This window comes from Stigmatopora argus, chromosome 14 (genome assembly GCF_051989625.1).
Source record: "Stigmatopora argus isolate UIUO_Sarg chromosome 14, RoL_Sarg_1.0, whole genome shotgun sequence".
Lineage (NCBI taxonomy): Eukaryota > Metazoa > Chordata > Actinopteri > Syngnathiformes > Syngnathidae > Stigmatopora > Stigmatopora argus.
In genome coordinates, this window is record NC_135400.1 from 3,041,354 (window position 1) to 3,061,539 (window position 20,186).

The window sequence follows — 20,186 nt, forward strand, 5'->3', positions numbered from 1 at the left end:
CATGTCTCATTTACCGCCCCCAGATTCAGACCATCTAAGGCTCAAACACGTAAAGTTAGCAAAGAGAAAAAATGGCTTGTCATTCACTGCTTTCGTAACAGGATAGACACTGTTTCATTTTTTCTTTGGTAAAACCCTTTTCCCCATGAATGGTGATTGAAGTAGTCTTATATGTGGGAGGAAAATCATTGTTTGAATGTTCATTCTCCTAAGGATGTTGTCTCGAATTCATGTTTGGAAACCACCTTCAGTAGGTGCTGTGATATCCGATTGTATTTTTCTCCGAGTTTTACTCGTCTAGTCATTCGTTTTAACCTTTTGTAAGAAGGCTGAGTCTCAAATAAAACGCTTTCACCCTGTTTTTTAATATGGAGACAATAAATCCAATAGAAAAGAGATCCCCATGGTTAAATGCATTCCTCCCTGAGCAATAATCCTTCTAATCTATATTGGGTTGATTTAATTTTATTTCATCAGAAAGTTTTTCTCACCTGTCTTCTAAAATGTTTCAACTGAGATAACCTTCTTACAATGTGACCGGTGGATCCACATCCCCCTCTCGGCTATTTTCATGTCTGCTGGCTAGTCAGCAACACTTGGTATGGACATTCCCACTTTGGGTCGTGCCAGTGCTTCTTCTTTATATTGCAGATGAGCACCCAGGATCCTGGCACCACTGTTGGTCCAGTCCATTTGCTGTTGAGAAGCACAACCTCCCTCTGGTCATTTAAGTTCAAGGTGTTTCTCTGAAGAATTTTCTCGTGTAGTCAGCTAGAGTAGCCTCCTTATCCACTTCCCGTTGTGTAGTGAATAATGGCGAGTTGTATGGTCTACCAAATAGGATTTCATATGGTGTTGTCCGATTGAACTCGTTATGTTAATGTGTAATTTTACCAAATCAACGCATTTTGTCCATGGTCTTTTACAGTCCCACTCATTCGCCCGCCGATTGTGGATAGTAGGCGCAATGATTTCGTAACAAAATATGGAACCTTCTGCCAATCGCGTCAATTATTTTGTTAACAAATTGGGTACCATTATCACTATAAATGGTTTCTAATAATCCTGACAAGGACACTGCAAAAGAGGTAATTTAAAATTAACTTTATACATTTAAATAACATTTTTTTTAAAAAGGCCACCCAGTGGACAAGTTGTTAACGCATCAACCTATAGTTCTGGGGTAGAGGGCCTGGCTTCGCCGGTCCCACCTGCATGGGCGACAAAGCCTCTCCAATTTCGATCCAAAATCGAGTGTTTTTATCGATTTTTTTGCAGTACAGATGACTTGGAATAAGACATGCATGCAATGTTTGTCTCTGTATTGTGTTATGGAAAAACTGAGAATTATTGCTCTGGCTTTATTGCATGTACTGAAAATATTGACCCAAAGTTGTAAAAGGCTACCCTCAAACTTTCCGACCATGCCTGGATGAATCGTTTTTTTTGAAGGAGTTGAAACGGAAACCAACACTTAATCTTCACCTGGACATGAAGCACTAATTCAAGTAACAGAAGCCGGGCCCATCTGCTTGTTAGATGTAAAAAAGCAGTCATAAAAGTAATAGTAAGAATAATAAGAAGAAGAACATAGTAATAGGTTGTTTTTGAGAATGCAAAAATCGAGGGTTTTTATCGATTCTTTGCCACATGCAGCCATTGACCTGGAAAAATATAGGCTTAAAATTTTTCCCTTTTCATGGTGCTTTAAATAAACAAAGTAATTTTTGTCTAAAAGTTTTGCAAGTACCAAAAAAATGAGCCCAAAGTTGCACTTTTTGACCTTAAAAATGTGATTTCCAGTTAGAATAATAGATTTTTTTGAAAAAACTGGGGCCCAAATTCAAAAATCGAGCGCGGTAACATTCTAGAGCCGTACATTTGCAATTTTTTGTTCAAAACCACATTCAAATCGGATGCACGGTGTTGTCTCCATTTTATCCGATGTTAACGGACAAACACTAACGCACACACACGGATTCTCAGAAATAGTAATATGTATAGATTAAATAGACTTTCCAATGTGATAAAACAGGGGACCCATATTTATAGGAATTATATTACAAATAGGAAAACTCCATAATGTATTAGGGGAATTTGAAAAAAGAATACTTGATACTGATAAGGTCTGTGCATTTTGAAGTTGTGACACAAGTACATACTTTTTATTTGGTATTTTATTTGGAAATCTGAATGTATTTTCTAACCATATTTTCCTCACGTTGACTCCACACCACGCATGATTACGTGTGCACGCATATAGACGTCGGGCCACGAGGTGGAGATCAAGGCACTCAACTCGAAGAAATGTCTTTTATGTTGTCTCTTCGCTATTATTTGTGTGCCGCATGTGTCCTTGAATTTGAAGAATTAAAGTAAACGATCGTAAAGCAGTCACATGCGAAGAATTTCCTAAATAAACACTAGGGCAGAAGCTGCGCTACCTATCAATAACACATTTCAGTTTATGTTTTTGACCACAGCCGGTGAGCAGGCGCAGGAAAACCACGTTTCCACAGCAACGAGAAGCCAACTGATTCAACCGTTCGAGCGGGACTCCTTCACCCTCCGTCCAAAATGAATTCGAAGTAAGAAATGCAGTTGAACTCGACCAAGAACTTGACGTCGATTCTGTTTAAATGAGAGGTCCATTGATTTGACCACCCACAAGACCCCCCCCCCCCCCAACCCCACTAATTTTGGGACGTTTGGAACAAACATTTAACGACGTTGTTCCAATTGATGTGAAATGAAATCGCCCTAGCTAACGTCGGAAAACTTGATGTGCTGGGTTTTGTTTCCATCTCTGCTAGAAATGCCAAAGATCTTAAGAGCACCGACGTTCAACCGGCGAAACCTGGCAAGTATAACTATTTACATGACGCCAGGCACTCTCACGTGGCTCTCCGTGTCCAGATATAACGGTTCTATTTTGATGTGCTTTTAACTTAAATTGCCCGTATATATATATATATCATACATGTCAACCTCTGCCGATAACTGCCCTTATAAATGATTATGATTCCCCTTACAAACCCCCAAAAAAACTTACAAACACCGTACGAGTCGTACGGTGTTTGTAAGGTTTTTTGGGGGTTTGTAAGGGGAATCATAATCATTTATAAGGGCAGTTATCGGCAGAGGTTGACAGGTATGATATATGTATATATATATATATATATATATATATATATATATATATATATATATATATATATATATATATATATATATATATATATATATATATATATATATATACACACATACATATATACACATACATATATACATATATATAAACAAGCTTTCGTCAAATTGCCTAACAAGTAAATGTCAATGGCGTTCGATGATATTTACTAAAAACGATTATGCTTTATTGCAGTTATTTGGTAAACAAACAAAAAAGTTATCTTATTGATGGTGTTGAAATAGGACTGAGAAATGATCACTTCTTTAACAGTATCTTACAAGTTTTGGGAAAAATGCAATGGTGAGAAATAATGAGCTGATTGTAGACAATATATATATATATGTGCTTTAATATCCTAGGTGGGAAAAAAGGATACCATTGTAAGCGCCAGATATCCCAAATCCCTGGACTGTCCCCTGTTATCACAGTCAGTGACGAGAGGAACTTTGGCAAAAGGGTTGGCGTTCTTGACAGTGATTCCGAATACATTAAGCTTGCAAAACAAGGCGGTCACAAAGGTGGTGCCATTACATCGTATAATACACTTAAGGTCTATGTACTAGTGTGCACTTTGTCCTCAATTCGGTGCAGAATTTGAATAACTGCGTCCTATTGCCCAGGAGAGCTGCGTTGCTTCTGCATAACGACTACAAAAACTTCCCAGGCCAAATTCCACTGGTTAAGTATGTTTGCAACAATCAGGTGGAAATCAAGGGCAGTGGTTTGTGCGTCGGCCTCGCAGTGGGGGACCTGGGTTCAAATCCAGGTCGGTCCACCTGTGTGGTGGACGTTGCATGTTCTCCCTGGGCCTGCATGGGTTTTCTCTGGGTACTCTGGTTTCCTCCCACAGTCCAAAGACATGCATGGTAGGCTGATTGGACACTCTAAATTACCCCTAGGTATGAGTGTGAGCGTGAATGCTTGTTCATCTCCTTGTGCCCTGCGACTGGCTGGCCACCAGTCAGCTGGGATAGGCTCCAGCACCCCCCATGACCCTAGTGAGGATAACGCGATTCAGAAAATGAGATGAGGAAGAAATGATGAGGGTTCTCACGAGAACGCAAAAATTCAGGCTCCACCTCGCGATAACACGAGTTCCACAGAAACATGAAGGTGGCACGTCCCATTATTACTATCACTTGTGAATATACGATGGATAAGTGCTACCTTTGTTTTATAAAGAAAACTAAGTCATTTAGTTTTGTCTTTTTTTTTCTACATGAGGACATAACAAGCTCATGAAAAAGGAAATATTTTGGGTGTTTATGAAAATGGGAAGTATCCACAGATTCCTTGATCCTTGTTGACAACAGTGTTTTATTTTGCAAAGAAATCGGATTTATTATGTATCAGTGCCTAATTTTCTTTCCAGCCCAGGGGAATCATGCCAACTTCATGCGATCGGGGTGTGACGTCCGGAAAAAAATGACTTCTGCATCATCATTACGATTAGATCCGTCCTGTCATAGAGGTTTCCTGGGAGGTGAAAATTGTCGGCTTGATTAGTCTGGGAGACGGCATCGTGGCGCGAGCGGTTAGCGCGTCGGCCTCACAGCTCTGGGCCAGGTCATGTCTACCTGTGTGGAGTTTGCATGGTCTCCGGGACTGCGTGGGTTTTCTCCGGGTACTCCGGTTTCTTCCCACATTCCAAAAACATGCATGGTAGGCTGACTGGACACTCTAAATTGCACCTGGGTATGGATGTGAGTGTGCATGGTTGTCTGTCTCCTTGTGCCCTGCGATCGGCTGGCCACCGATTCAGGGTGTCCCCCGCCTCTGGCCCGTAGTCAGCTGGGATCGGCTCCAGCACCCCCTGCCTAATGAGGATAAAGTGGTTCAGAAAATGAGATGAGAGGTGAGATGATTAGTCTGCTTCAGAAAAGCTACGATGCTGTGAACTCAAATAAAACCCAATCAGTATAAATGAGCCTCTAGGTGAGTGGTAGTTGAAAACCTACCGTGCACTTAAATGGGAATTAAAAGAGGAGTCGGTTTTTAAAATGTTCTCACATTCAAACACTTTGTGAACAAGTGAACATCGCATTCAGGCCTTTTTGCGCCAACCACTGTATACACGAGTACAAAGCTGCCAAATACAACAACTCTTCTGTAGATTACTAGTCCAGATTACCAGACTACTAAATACGTTTTTTGTATCAAAACCACACAAAGAAAATCAAGCAATGTTTTTTTTCAGCAATTTCAATTCATTCATTTTCTGAACCGCTTTATCCTCACTAGGGTCGCAGGGGGTGCTGGAGCCTATCCCAGCTGACTTCGGGCCAGAGGCGGGGGGACACCCTGAATCAGTGGCCAGCCCATTGCAAAGCACGAGGAGACAGACAACCATTCACACTCACACTCATACCTAGGGGCATTTAGAGTGTCCAATCAACCTATCATGTATGTTTTTGGAATGTGGGAGGAAACCAGAGTACCCATAGAAAACCCACGCAGGCCCAGGGAGAACATGCTAACTCCACACAGATGGACCGACCTGGATTCGAACCCAGCGGCCCAGAGCTGTGAGGCCGACGGGCTAACCACTCGTGCACGGGCCGTGCAATTCGTTTTTGGCTCGCCATTTTAACTTACCATCACGATTAATTGTGAAACCCAACGTCATCTTCTGAATAAGTTATCCATTTTGCACGTCATCAAAATGTTCAAATATTTTGGACGTTTGATGTAACTTCGCTTCCTTTTCAACGACACGTTTGCGTTCTCATCAGTTGTTTCAGTGTGGGCATGTGTTATCTATGTCCACAAAATGAAAACGTGAGTAATAGTTGATTTGCTATTTGTGTTTATTTCTTTGCAATAATTAACTTGAGATAAGGAAACCATTTGAAAAGCTTTGGAAAATTTGATCGTATTGAGCTTTATTTTTGTATGTGTCATTGGTAAATACCACTAGAAAAAAGTGTCACATAATCTGAAAATTCTTTACCCACTACGAAATGGGATTTTTTACGTTTGGCAGCTCTGCCAGTGTACCACGAGTGATGTCAGGTATGCCATGTGAAATTATCTGCCAATAATATGCCGTTGTCTCCGTCACCATCAAAAAGGTATAAGATTAAAATACGAAAATTAAGTCACACATTGTAATATTACAAGATTAAGATCATCATATGAAGAGAGAAAAATCGTAGTATTACAACATTAATGTAAATTTGTTGCTTGATTTTACCTTATTTGAACCTGAAGTTGTTTGATTTCACTCTCAACTTTTAGCAAGGTAAGATCTGTGTCATCATAAAACTGCTTTTGAGATATAAGGAATATTGGGTGAGAAAAGTTTTAAAATTACAAAACTAAAGTTATATTACTTAGATTATTACATTGTATTTGTTACGGTGGAAGTGATTAGCGCATCAGGCTCACAGATCTGCGATAGAGGGTTTAATCCCAGGTCCAGACCTCTCTGTGTGGAGTCTTCATGTTCTCCTCAGGTGTGTGGGTTTTCTCCAAGTACTCAGGTTTCTTCCTACATCCCAAACACATACATGTTAGGCTGGTTGGACACTCTAGATTGCTCCTCCTACCTATAAGAGTGAATGGTTGTCCGTCTCCTTGCCCTGCGATTGGCTGGCCACCAATTCAGGGTGTCCCCAACCTGGCCCCCAAAGTCAGCTGGGATAGGCTATAGCACACCCGTGACCCTTGTGAGGATAAGCAGTACAGAAAATGAATGTTTATGTTACGCGCTCCCTCCACCAACAGACCTGAATCAAATCATCTGGATCAGTAGCAAACTTCTGGACAGCTTGCTGATAAATTGATCATTTGATTCAGGTGTGGTAGAGGAGGGAGATATCGAAAACAGATTGGATAGGGGCTCTTGAGGACCGGACTTGGCCACCCTTGACATAGAGCAAGGGTTGGTGTCTAACGGCTTCAATGCCGCACGTGGCTCTTTTATCACTCTAATAAGTCTTTAGATTAATATGTATTGTGGCATCAGAACTAACAAAGGAATTTTGTATTTTTTGTTAACTAAACACGCAGGTCATTATTTCACCAACTATGAACAGTTGTGGTCACACTCAGAAGCCCCTTATCCTCGATATCTCGGTATATTTGTGCAGCCAAAAGCCAAACACTGACCTACACTGATTCTTCTTTTCTTTTCTGTTTTGTTTTGTTTTAGAACAAAATCTTTGCATAAAAGACAGTTAAAGTGATGACTAGCATTTAAATACTAGTCTTACATCTACATCTGCGAGGGACAATCAGTATTACTGACATCATAAGGAACAATCTGGCTTACTGGCATTTTTTGGCTAAAATAGTACCGTCATTTTGAAATGTTTGCCACCACTTACAATAGCCACTTCTGGGCAAAACCTTTTTTTCCCTACAATATCACACATCAGAAAAAGTGTTTCATTTTTTTCCCACTTATTAAACAACTCTTTTTGCTGGGTATGCACATGATGAATGTGTTGTTTTTCCCTTTAAGTATTCACACACTCACAAAAGCATTAAGAAATCTATGCATTTATACCATGTTACGAATTGCTGGTCAACTATCAACAGGGACATGTGCTTCCTCAAATTGTGGGGTGAAAAAAATCTAGGGTGCTTTAGTCACTATACTTTCCATCTATCCTTTTTCAACACCGCTTACCCTTGTCAGGGTTGTGGGGTGCTGGAGTCTATTTGGACCTTGGACAAAAAGGCAAAAAGGCAGACTACACCCTAAACTGGTTGCCAGTCAGTTGTAGGGCCCACTGAGACAAGACAATCACAGGGAGTAGGTTGAAGTTAATTCCTCACCAGCTCTACTGAATTCAGGCGAATGCACCACTGACTTTTTTTTATATTAGTGGCTTTAATTGTTTTAGGATTGTTGAGGACAAAAAGAACTAGTGCATGGACCTTTATTTGACAATCATTGGCTTACCTTACAGTGATATTACTTTGGTGAGGAATGCTTATATCCTTTCTTCTACAGGGCTTCTGTACTTTGATAACGCACTTGCTAGCAAGCCAGAAACTTTCAACTCTGCAGAAGTACTTGCGGATGGTCCAATAGAAGCGCTTGGCAACTTGAAGTATGTTTTAATTTTAAGATACTTTAAGAAAATGCACAAGAACCCACTTGACTTGAGGAATGATTTTACTGTGTTTTTCCAAGTGTCATTTGCACTAAAGAGAGGAAAAGTCCAACAACTTCACAGAGGCCACTACCTCCTTTTTGGACAGACAACATGTCTACATGGGAAAGGGATGGTGGCAGCCCTCTTAAAGACAAGGTAAAAAAATATTGTAGATCAACATGAGGCCCCCCATTCGTCGATGTAGCAGCGTTCGAGGTTGTGTCACAAACACAATGGTGTGCCAACGCAGGGCTCCCATTGGTGCATTCGGGACTCAGCGGGTTCCACATTTTACCTTACAGGTTAGCGGAGAGCCATATGGACTCATCAAAAGAGACATATGGCTCGCGAGATGATGATACAGCATCTAAAACTTGATTATACAGTACAGTATCTACAACATGGATCGACATACGCGCAGATCCACATACGACCGGTCTATCGTAACCAAATGCGGTCCTAAGTCGACAACTGCCTGTACATATATTTGGATGATTTCATTCATGAGGCCATTAAACGAGACCTTTAGAAAAAATGTGAACCTGAAAATGTTTATTTACAATGCAAAACTTTCACAAATATGTGTATTGTAAACATGTACCTTGTGAATACCTATAGTAATACCATCCTCCATTGTACTTACTAAAAAGCAATAAACATGGAAAATATTCTTACTTATGTAATATTGAGAAAGTGTTATTTACTCTACAAAAATTGGTCTATCAATGAGGCTATGTACTATAGTAATCCTTGCAATGTGTGGAATGAAAATAAAACAATAGAGCTAGATAGTTAGAATGGGTTAATAGACTGACATTATATTTATGTTTTGCAGAACAAGAAGGTTCATGACAAACAGGTGGTGCTATCGCAGATGTCCCCTCCAAATAATGGAGGGATCAAATTCAGGAGGACGTAAGTTTTTGCTCACAATAGAGCCTTGTTGTTGGTATGTGACAAAAGCGGCTGCAATTTTGTCCACTGCTGTCACTTAACAGGCTCAATTACATCACTTGCGGTTTGTTTCTGTTTACATGGTGGAATGTGCCCCCCATGTTTCTGTGGATCCCACGTTTTTGCAAGATTGCGCCTAAATTTGCACGTTTTCTTGAGAACCCTCGTGATTTCCTCTAATTGTCGCAGATATTCTTAACCAGTAGACTTTGGCCTGAGACATTTTCGAAGTTGTGATGCAGATGGCAATGCAGCGCTTTCCTGTGTCAAGCGTCGCACAGTGGGTTCTCCCAGGAAAATTGGTATTATTGGTTCATGGTAAAATTTAATGGGAATTCCTTTTATGATGATTATTGGTGACTTACATCACCTGCACAACCCCATCTTTTTTAGTCATTCATTTTCTGTACCGCTTAACCTCACAAAGGGGGTGCTGGAGCCTATCCCAGCTGATCCAACGGACAGGCGACACTGAATTTGTGGCCAGCCATTCCCAGGGCACAAGGAGACGGACAACTATTTGGGCTCACACTCATACGTAGAGCCATTTTAGTGTTCAACCAGCCTACCCTCCGTGTGTTTGGGATATGGGAGGAAACCGCAATACACAGGAAGGTCCATTACCTGGGATCGAACCCTTGATCGCGGAAATGCGAGGCCTTGCTTCGTTAGTCTCATTCATTCATCTTCCATACCGCCCAGCCTCGAAAGGGCTGTGGGGGTTGCGGGAGCCTAACCCAGCTGTCTTTGGGCGAAAGGCAGACTACACCCTAGACTGGTCGCCAGTCAGTCGTAGGGCACACAGAGACAAACGACCATCCGCACTCCCAACCATACCATTTATAACTCTTCTGAGTTGTATTCACCGATGCCTATTATGTTCTTTGAGCAGTGAAACCAACTCACTGTGCTCTGAAAATGCCAAAATGACTTTTGTAAAATGTCTTTTTTCTCCAGTGTCTCTATCAAGAAAACCTCTCCAGTCAACATGTCTAAGCTGTTGAGTTTTGGTTATGTAGACGAGGACAAAACATTGGCAAGTGAGACCGAGTCTGAGTCAAGTGCAACATAATCATAACAATGTCTCACTGTAAATTTTAAGTAATTCGATCATGTAAAGGCATTTATTCATCATGCTATTGCTTTTTCTATGCCTCAAACTCACAAGCGATAATAAAAGGACGTGATTCCAAACTAATGTATATTTTGCAGTCCACTTTCCTGCAGCCTATGCACTATTGTACAAAAAGGCAGCTCAGTTATGTCCCATCTTTAATTCCCTGTGCTTATATGAGCTTTCCTACAATGCAAAAAACAAAAACAAGGTACAGTAATACCTGACATACGAGTGCCCCGACTTACGAGCAATTTGAGATACGAGTAAAATTTCAAACAAATACAGTAACCCCTCCTTTGCTCACTACATCGCAGATTTTTTTTCTGGTGGAATTTTACTTTTTTTTTGGAAGTTCATAAAAGTGTGAAAATCCACGCTGAAACTTGCAAGCGGAAGCCACTCCTGTCCTCTGCTTGCTACTAGAACTCAGCACTGAAGTAATAAAATGTTTTTTAAAATTAAAGTTCATAAAGATGTGAAAATCCACGATGAAACTCGGAGACGGAAACCACTCCCCTGTCCTCTGATTGCTACTAGAACTCAGCACTGAAGTAAAAAAAAAGCAAGCGGAAGCCACTCCCCTGTCCTCCGCTTGCTACAATTTTTTTTAAAGTTCTTAAAAATGTGAAAACCCACGCTGAAACTCGCAAGTGTAAACCACCCCCTTGTCCTCCGCTTGCTACTAGGACTCAGCACTAAAGTAAAAAAAACAAAAAAACAAAATATTTTTTAAATAGGGGTGACCCTACTTAGCGGTTTTTCGTTTATCGCAACCATGTCTGGTCTACATTAACCGCGCTAATGGAGATACGAGACAATTTTTAATACACGAGCATACAGCGGACACAAGCAGCTGCTCATGAGAACAAATGGGCACTGTCTTCTCGTCGCAACTCCCTCGTAAAAATGTCTCTACGAGCACTGGGCAGAGTTGCCTTTTTTCCATGTTTTTCCCCCATTAGTCAGTGCAGAATGGTGTACGCGTGGCGGAGCTTGCTCGCCAATACGAGAGGAGTACTACCTCCTGGGCAAGTTGGCAAGTGTTCCCGTGTTATCCCGGGCAAGTTGGCAAGTCCCGCGTCATCGTATTGTGAGGACATTGGTGTGCTTCATTTTCGGAATATTTTGAAGGGAAGACAAATGCAAACAACCCTCGATAGGTTCGTTTTAAATACTCCAGTTGAAAGTCAGGGTGGAGGCGGAGCCAACCCGGGAGAAGAAATGTTTTTTTTACCTTTAAAACAAAATTCGAATTAAGTTCAGTGTAAGGTTAGATTAAATGTATTTCAGTGTGTATCGTAATCCAAGTTCATTTAAATTGGTTTGTTATGTTACGAGCGCGTTGCTGTGCAAAAAGTCTCTCTCTGTCCCTCTCTCTCCCCTTCGCGAAATCCATCTAATTTTAGTACTATTAAACACCATAACCAATAGTTTTTTGTTACTCTGTTAATAGATGGCAAATTAGAACAAATAAAATGTTTTTCCATTCAATTATCCAGTTTTTTTGTCTTCAGAGTGTTGGAACGAATTAATTTGTATTTAGTTAATTTCTATGGGAAACGTTGATTTGAGTCCTGGGTTCAAATCCAGGTCACGTCCACCTGTGTCGAGTTTGCATGTTCTCAGGCCTGCGTGGGTTTCCTCCTCCCACATTCCAAAAACATGTCGGTATGGGTGTGAGTGTGCATGGTTGTCCGTCTCCTTGTGCCCTGCGATCGGCTGGCCACCGAATCAGGGTGTCCCCCGCCTCTGGCCCGGATAGGCTCCAGCACCCCCGTGACCCTAATGAGGATAAAGCAGTTCAGAAAATGAGATGAGAGATGAGACGTTGATTTGAGATATGAGTAAATCAACATACGAGCTCAGTCCTGGAACGCTCAAGGCACCACTGTATTGACTACTCTATGGCTCCATTTTGGCTTTAAACGTATCCACACATCAGTTAAAAGCAACAAGTACTTACTATTTGTATTTTTGAGTCTTATTTGACCTTTTAATTGCCTCAAAATACTTTTGTGGAGTTTTCTGTTGTTTATAAGCAGTGTGTTTTCTTGTGAAAGCAATAGCAGTCTTAATTTGTTGCCCATATTAATCACTGTGTGTATGTAAAGTCAGTTCAATAAGTATTTGAATACCCTGCTATATTGTAAGTTCTCTCACTTCGAAATCATGGATGGGTCGGAAATTTTCATCATAGTTGAATGTCCACTGTGAGAGAGATATTCTAAAAAGAAAAATCCAGAAATCATAATGTATGATTTTTAACAATTTATTTGTGTGATACACACAAATACACTGACAATAGAACACTGAAAAACAATGTTAATCTTTGGTACAGTAGCCTTGGTCTCCGTAGTCTATTCTCTATCATTTTTTACCAGGTTTGCACACACTTAAGGAGGGATTTTGGCCCACTCCTCCACTCAGATCTTCTCTAGATGGGTCAGGTTTCTGGGTTGTCGCTTAGAAACACAGAGTTTGAGTTTCCACAGATTTTCTAATGGATTTAGGTCTGGAGACTGGCTAGGCCAACCAACTGAAACAGCACGGACAGTTTGACCAATGAGCAGGATTTGGTTCCAGCCCATCAAAACACTTTCACCAATCCTTTGCCCTACAAGTCCAATCAGTGGATTTCACTCAGTTGATTTGTTTCTGCAGAAACCTCATTGGTTTGTCTGTGCTGGATCAGTTGGAACACAGACCAGGACTCATTCTAGCCCCTGAGGACCTGTTTCCTGTCGTATGGTTCCATGTCCTCTCTCTGTTAGTGTAACTTTCCTCCTTCAGTCCAAACACTTGCATGGTATGTTAATTGAATATTAAAAATTGTCATAGGATGTGAATGTGACTCCAAATGGTCCTCTAGGGTTAGTTCATTTCTCTTAAGAACAGGCATCTTCAAACCAGTCCTCAATGGCTGTTGTGGGTTCTGGTTTTTGTTCCAACGGATAATTTATGACAATGTAACCAATCAGGTTTCTGATAAAACAGGCAGCACCTGATTACACTACTACAAGTTATCTATAAAGCTTAACAGTTTTTTCATGTTTATATTTTATTTAAGACAATGATCGATGGACATCTAGCCAGGGCTTGTTTTTCCATCAACTCATTTAGCCACTTTCTCAAAGCAGCATCTGAGGGCTTGAACCTTTTCATATTAAAGTCTTAAATGTCACAAGGGAAGTCAGATATTCATTAATTAATATCACTAGCCAGTAACACAGTGAGATGATGCGCAACCCTCTTGCGCAAGCGTGCAAAATTAGATCTGTAACCCATTCCATTCTGATGCTGAGCAACAATCAGGATGACTTCAGAGAGCTGACCTATTTAACTCATTTTGACTCAATAGAAGAGTACAAATATACCAACATTTAAAACACAATGTAAAATACAAACACCCTGAACCATAAAAATAGAATAAATTAAAAAAAATACATTTTCAAAATTACCTTCTGAATTCAGTGCTTGTACTGTAGCAGATATTTCAGAAGTATTTCGTTGTTTTTACACTTAGCATTAAATTGTGTTCAAGATGATTGGATTGCACCTAAAACTTGACTTTTCTGGCCTTCTGTGATGCGTATTCATCAGCTATTTAACTAACTTGACATGGAAATGAGGGATTACGGTCTAATTAAAAACAAAACACTCGATTGTATTGTGTTTCATTTACCTGACTTCAATGCGGACAGTGTGGGAGTTCGATTCCCACTTTGTAGTGGTGTGATTGTGACTGTGAATGGTTGTCTGTCTCTATATGTGCTCTATGACTGACTGGCGACCAGTCTAGGGTGTAGTCAAATGTAAAAAATGTCCCAGTTTCCCCTACGGGATTTACAAATACGTAGTGTTATGAATTCACATTTATAGTTTAACTAGTGTGTAACAATATGTATGCCTTTACTCACATTAATCATTTATCTTGTCTTGTATTTATTATCACTCAACTCACCTTCATAATCACATTTATATTTACTTTTATTTTAATTCCTAAATTCTTGATGATCCTGACTGTTCAACACGTAATGCTCTATTGTTCTGCAAAATTGTCTGGTTTTTTTTTAGATGCACATGGTCTTCTGTCTCTCGCCCTAACACCTGGACTCACAAGAATACATGAAATAGTCCCAAACATTTGAGTTGTTATGTATTCAAATTCATACTTTCACTAGTCTATAACCCTTTTGAATTTACTCACACTGATCCTGCATCTTGTCTTTATTATAACTCAAATCATGTATATATTCAAACTTATATTTTAATACCTAATCTTTGTAGTCTGCGATCGGCTGGCCACGGGTTCAGGGTGTCGCCCGCATACTCCGATCTACTGTACAAAAGTGTGTACCACCTATCCTCCACCTTGATTTAAAGTACAGTCGTACCTCTACTTATAACATTAATTGATTCCAGATTTTTTTCAGAATTTGGATTTCTTTTAATTAGAGCAGTACTTAATAATTACATTCTGTAATTCGTTCCACGGTCCTCAAAAAAACTACCAATTAAACCCTTTAAAATTTATCCAAGTGTCCCACTTGTCTATGAAAGACGTGAGAAACAAAACAAAAAACTACCAACTAAACCCTTTAAATATGATAAGTGTCCCACTTGTGAGAAACAGACAAAAATAAAAGAACATGATAAGAAAAATATGCACTGCGATCGCCTGGCCACCGATTCAGGTTGTCCCCCGCCTCTGGCTCAGAGTCAGCTGGGATAGGCTCCAGCACCCCCCGAAACCCTAATGAGGATAAAGCGGTTCAGATGAGATAAGATGAAATGAGATCTTTGTAGTTGCTTCTCAACAAAGTGCTCCTTTGTTCTGCAAATTCAACCTTGTACCTCAGGACTCATAATTCTTCTTTTGGAGCTCTTGTTGTCTCAAGCTTGAAAGGGTGTGGAGCATAGAACGTTACATGTCTTGCCTTGGTGCCAGATACCATGAGAAGGACCATATCATTCTCAAGCACGCGAGGGATAAGACAGCTTAATTGCCAAGACTACCTAGCTGTGGAAAACAACTCCATATTTGGAAGTTCTTTCTAAAATGAAACATGCCCACTAATATTCAAATTCAGGCCCACTTTGGCCTGCTAGAAATAACAATATATAGTCGTACCTCTTCTTACGAATGCTGCTAGGTACAACATTGTACCTAGTACATTGTATGAGGTCAGGGCCCAACGCTAACTGAGTGATAAATATGACCTTTTTAATTGCCAAACCTGCTAGTAGTGGAAAACAACTGCTTATTTGGATGTTCCGTCCCAAATTGAAACATGCCCCTAATATTCAAATTAACGCCCATTTTTGCCTGCTAAAAATTAGATATGTATACTGGAGTCTGATGTTGAATTGTGTGTGCTTTATTAAAGCTCTGCTGAGTGATTGAGCATGGAGCAAACCTCCAGAGCAAAAAAACTAATACCCAGCATTGTGGGTACGAAGTCAAGAGCCAACGCTAACAGTAACCAGAGACATTTTTTTTATATAACGTTCATTCAAAGCAAATTAACTTAGTCAAGTATATAGATAAACTAAAAAAAATACACATCACATCAAATTCAGTGAATATATAACACCATTTTGTATTTTTTTTAATCCTGCTAGTTCAATTCTAATATGCTACAAGCTCAGAAGTCTATTCCGCGCTAACAGAAATATGAAAAGCAATCACAATACAATGGGTATTTACGGGCAAAAACCTTGGAAAACATTGTTAGACGAGAAATACAACACTCACAGCTATAATGCTCATTGGACGGTGCCAGAAAAAATAAATAATAAATAAATATTTCAGGGGTGGCGAACATGCAGCTTTCGAGCCGCATGCAAAATGAATACGGCTCTTTGCTTCTTATCATATTTTGCATATAATGTGGCTCTTATTTTTATTCTCTCTTAAAACATTTGAATTCCTCAGTACCCATTAAAAACAAATAAATATTTAAGAAATAATTTGGCAGTTGTTATGGTGAATAGTATGGTTTTAATTTTGTGATTTTTATGTGTGTGTCTGTCTGTTTTGGCAGGTCACTACATGGTGTGGCTCTTTGACTCTTAGTTTAACATTTTTGCTCTTGGTGTCTAACTTGTTCGCCACCCCTGTTTTATTTGCACATAAATCTCAAGTCTGCTAAACAGCTGTATTTCTGCGAAAATACAGAAGTGAGCGTGCTCTCCCCACCGAATTTAACTTCTAGCCTATGCTAAGAACTTTATGTTTCTTTGTCTTGCAGTCTGTCCAGTAGAATCAAGGACGGGGGGTGCTGGTGGCCCTGCTGTGCAGTCACCAGTTGCCTTTCCCCCTGTAGTGTCTCTCGATGTAAAGTCACGTCTTTAAAATTGTCACATCCATGTGTAGACATCCCCAGCCTCACAGTCGCACCCTAAACAATTTTCCTAAATTGAGAACACTGAACTCTTGAAAGAATTATCACATATTGGTTTGTGGTGTAAAATCACCTTTAAATGAAAGGACGAAATCACAAAGTTATTTTGGAAAAGCTCCTGTCAAAGACACCAATTGCCAGATTGCAGTCAGTTCACATGGCGAGCATCACCGGCCTGTTACTTACTGATGGGTGGGACTTTCAAGCAGAAAAAAAAATTACATTACCACATAATATTACCGTATTGATCCGAATGTAAGACAGTTTTTTGTATTGAAATAAGACTTGGAAAAGTGTTTGTCGTCTTAAAATTGGGGTCTAGACATTGAAACCATTCAAAAAACTAGATGGTGCCAGATAAATTTCAAGCGAATGCTGAACAGTGATGGTTAATTGAATTGAAAGGAATGCTTTTATTGTCATTATACAAGTATAATTACTAGATTTAAAACTTCGCCATGAAGTGTACACATAAATAATCAGCAAATAAATAAGTAGTCAACATAACTATTCAACATAATAAGTGGTCAACATAACTAAATAGTCAAATTAGAAAAGGAGTCAACATGAATAAGTGGTCATAAATACGTCGTCAGGTGTTGACTAAAGTGATTAGCAGCCTATAGAATTTTAGTGCAAGTACACTATAATAAATTAAGTCTAAATTAGGTCATCCTTAAATGTTCAGATATTAAGAAGTGATAGACAGTTTTTTCATGATTTGAATGAGACGAAATAACATGCTTTTTCTCTCGAATATATTGTTAATCATTTGCTTCAGATGTACTGCCATTATTTTGTGTATAAAAATGGAATTTGGTGTTCAAAAAGTCTTTTTTCAAACTTGAGTCTTGAAAAAGAGGGGGGTCCTCTTATAATCGGGGTCGTCTTATATTCGGGCCAATACGGTAAATATCAAGCTACCAAGCAGAAGGCATCAGGTTTACAAGGTTAGGTTACAAACATTAGACCTGACCTTCTGATGATCTAAAAAATTAAAATCACAAATATTGTTTTAATTTATATAATCCTTGTTTGGTCTGAAATATGTTATGAAGTGCTTAATGTCTCTACACTGACCAGTAAAAATATAGTGCATTCTGTTGGGGTTCTGCAGTAAACAGGAGCCTAATACCCTATGAGCCTATCGAGGTTTGACTCCCAAATGAGATGATTATAATACATGAAGACAAATATGAACAAGAATTTTCTAGTTTGGTCTTTTTCCTCATCACAAATACAGATCCTTTCATTCATTAATTTTACGAGCCGCTTATCCTCACAAGGGTTGTGGAGGGGGCAGGAGCCTATCCCAGCTAAATATGGGCACCAGGCAAGGGACACCCTGAATTGATTGCCAGCCAATCACTGACCACAAGGAGGAATACAACCATTCACCCTCACACTCACACCTAGGGGCAATTTAGAGTGTTCAACCAGCCTAGCATGGATGTTTTTGGGACGTGGGAGGAAACCGGAGGACTGGGAGAAAACCCGACGAAGCCCGGGGTGAACATGCAAACTCCACACAGTAAGAACCCACCTGGGATTGAGCCCTCGTCCCGAAAACTTGTAAGGCCGACACGCTTTTCGGACTATAAATCACAGCTGAGTGAGTATAAGTTGCACAATCCAAAAAATGCTAATGAAAGGGAAAAAACATAGGTTGCACTGGAGTATCGCATTTTGGGGAAATTCTATTTGATAAAATTCAAAACACATAACAGACATGTCATATAAAATGTTCATATTGTAGGAACAATAAAACAAACTTGATATCTAGCTCTCCGTCTGCCCTGGTGTCCGCTAGCTTACAGGGCCTTTTTAAAGACATTGTTATATCGAAAGGTTGAATAGGTTTTCATGTTGTTCGTGCCGGCTATGGCTGAGAGTTGTTTAAGAAATCCAAATAAATGATTAAAAACCTGACAAAGCTGGGGAATCCTTTGTCGGTGTTACAATATATTTTAGCGTTGTTAATCTCTGCGGTCAGTTAGTGTCCATCTATCATGAAGTTTGGATCGCTTAACGCCCGCTATGCCTCAAAAGGCAAGAATGTGAAGACATCTACAAAGAATGATGACAATCGTGGGGAAGGTGCAAGTTCTCAATATAGCAAAGAAAGGGAACACTTACGCTGCCATCAAGCTCAATTTTAGAGTAAATGAGTCTACCATTTGTTCTATTAGAGAATTAGTTGCACCAAACTAAAAAGAAAAAAATGTGACTTATACTTGGCAAAATGCAGTACATAGTTTTTTTTTTTTTTTTCTATTTCTTTCTGTCAATTTTACTCATCATGGCCTTGACATCCACTGGGGCAGCAGCAGCCGCAGCCTTCACCTTTTCTTCCTCTTCTTGCTTCCAAAGAAGGATGGGATGGATACCTGGACTTCGGTTTTTGGCGTTTTGCTCTAACTGGACTTGACTACATTGAAACACAAACAGAATTAGTGTTACTAAATGTATTTTTTTACCAATTTCAACCCATCGGTCACAATAGTTGTAAAAAAATATCTACTACACTCAGTTCAATAATTATTTCACTACCCTGCTATATTGCAAGTTCTCCCACTTAGAAATCATGGAGGGCTCTGAAATTTTCATCATAGGTGGATGTCCACTGTGAGAGAATCTAAAAAGAAAAATCTATAAATGTATGATTTCTTTGTTTGATATAGCTCAACTAAGTATTTGAACACCTGAGAAAACCAATGTTTACATTTCTTACAATCGACTTGGTTTGTAGTTACAGAGGTCAAACGTTTCCTCTAGTTTTTAGCCAGGTTTATACACACTGCACGAGGGATTTTGGCACATTTTTCCACACAGATAGTCTCTATATCATTCAGGTTTCTGGGGTGTCACTGAGAAACACAGAGTTTGAGCTCCCTCCAAAGATTTTCTCCTGGACTTAAGTGTGGAGAATGGGTAGGCTCCGCCAGAACCTTGATATGCTTCTTATTTTACTGGCTGTGTGCTTCGGGCCATTGTCATGTTGGAACACCAAGCCACGACCCATCTTCAATGATCTGACTAAGGGAAGGAAGTTGTTCCTCAAAATCTCACAATACACCCTCTTCCTTAATAGAGTGCAGTCGTCCTTTGTCAAGTGCATAAAACCAAAAGCATGATGCTACCATCTCATCTCATCTTCTGAACCGCTTTATCCTCACTAGGGTCACGGGGGGTGCTGGAGCCTATTCCAGCTGACTTTGGGCCAGAGGCAGGTGACACCCTAAATTGGTGGCCAGCCAATCGCAGGGCACAAGGAAACAAACAACCATTCACGCTCACACTCATAATTAGGGGAAATTTTGAGTGTCCATTCAGCCTACCATGCATGTCTTTGGAATGTTGGAAGAAACCTGAGTACCCAGAGAAAACCCATGCAGGCCTGGGGAGAACATGCA

The 20,186-nt window shown here is 39.9% G+C and overlaps 2 protein-coding genes across 4 annotated transcripts in view; one reads left to right on the forward strand and one right to left on the reverse strand.

Annotated features, from left to right (window-relative positions):
- The first annotated feature begins 2,324 nt into the window (after positions 1–2,324).
- On the forward strand, positions 2,325–12,511 carry LOC144087943 (uncharacterized protein C7orf57-like). Of its 2 annotated transcripts, XM_077618078.1 has the most exons (7): positions 2,325–2,588; positions 2,814–2,860; positions 3,553–3,711; positions 8,154–8,253; positions 8,337–8,454; positions 9,134–9,213; positions 10,210–12,511. In XM_077618078.1, exons 1-7 carry the CDS (start codon positions 2,578–2,580, stop codon positions 10,322–10,324), a joined length of 630 nt encoding a protein of 209 aa, XP_077474204.1. In that variant the 5' UTR covers positions 2,325–2,577; the 3' UTR covers positions 10,325–12,511. The 2 variants fall into 2 exon arrangements, with proteins under 2 accessions (XP_077474204.1, XP_077474205.1); XM_077618079.1 differs by lacking the exon at positions 3,553–3,711.
- A 3,213-nt stretch (positions 12,512–15,724) lies between these two features.
- rgs9a (regulator of G protein signaling 9a) overlaps positions 15,725–20,186 on the reverse strand; it is a 30,403-nt gene continuing 25,941 nt past the window's right edge. For both annotated transcript variants that reach the window (XM_077618076.1, XM_077618077.1), the window contains one exon: positions 15,725–19,201. In XM_077618076.1, coding sequence (XP_077474202.1) covers positions 19,045–19,201 — 157 coding nt within the window. In that variant the 3' untranslated portion in view covers positions 15,725–19,044. The remainder of the gene's footprint in view (positions 19,202–20,186) is intronic.

What these genes read in the sequence shown, in the direction of transcription:
- LOC144087943 (XM_077618078.1), top strand. An exon ending in CGTTCAACCGGCGAAACCTG is followed by an intron (nt 2,861 to 3,552) that starts GCAAGTATAACT and finishes TTAATATCCTAG; the next exon opens with GTGGGAAAAAAGGATACCAT. An exon ending in AAAACAAGGCGGTCACAAAG is followed by an intron (nt 3,712 to 8,153) that starts GTGGTGCCATTA and finishes TTTCTTCTACAG; the next exon opens with GGCTTCTGTACTTTGATAAC.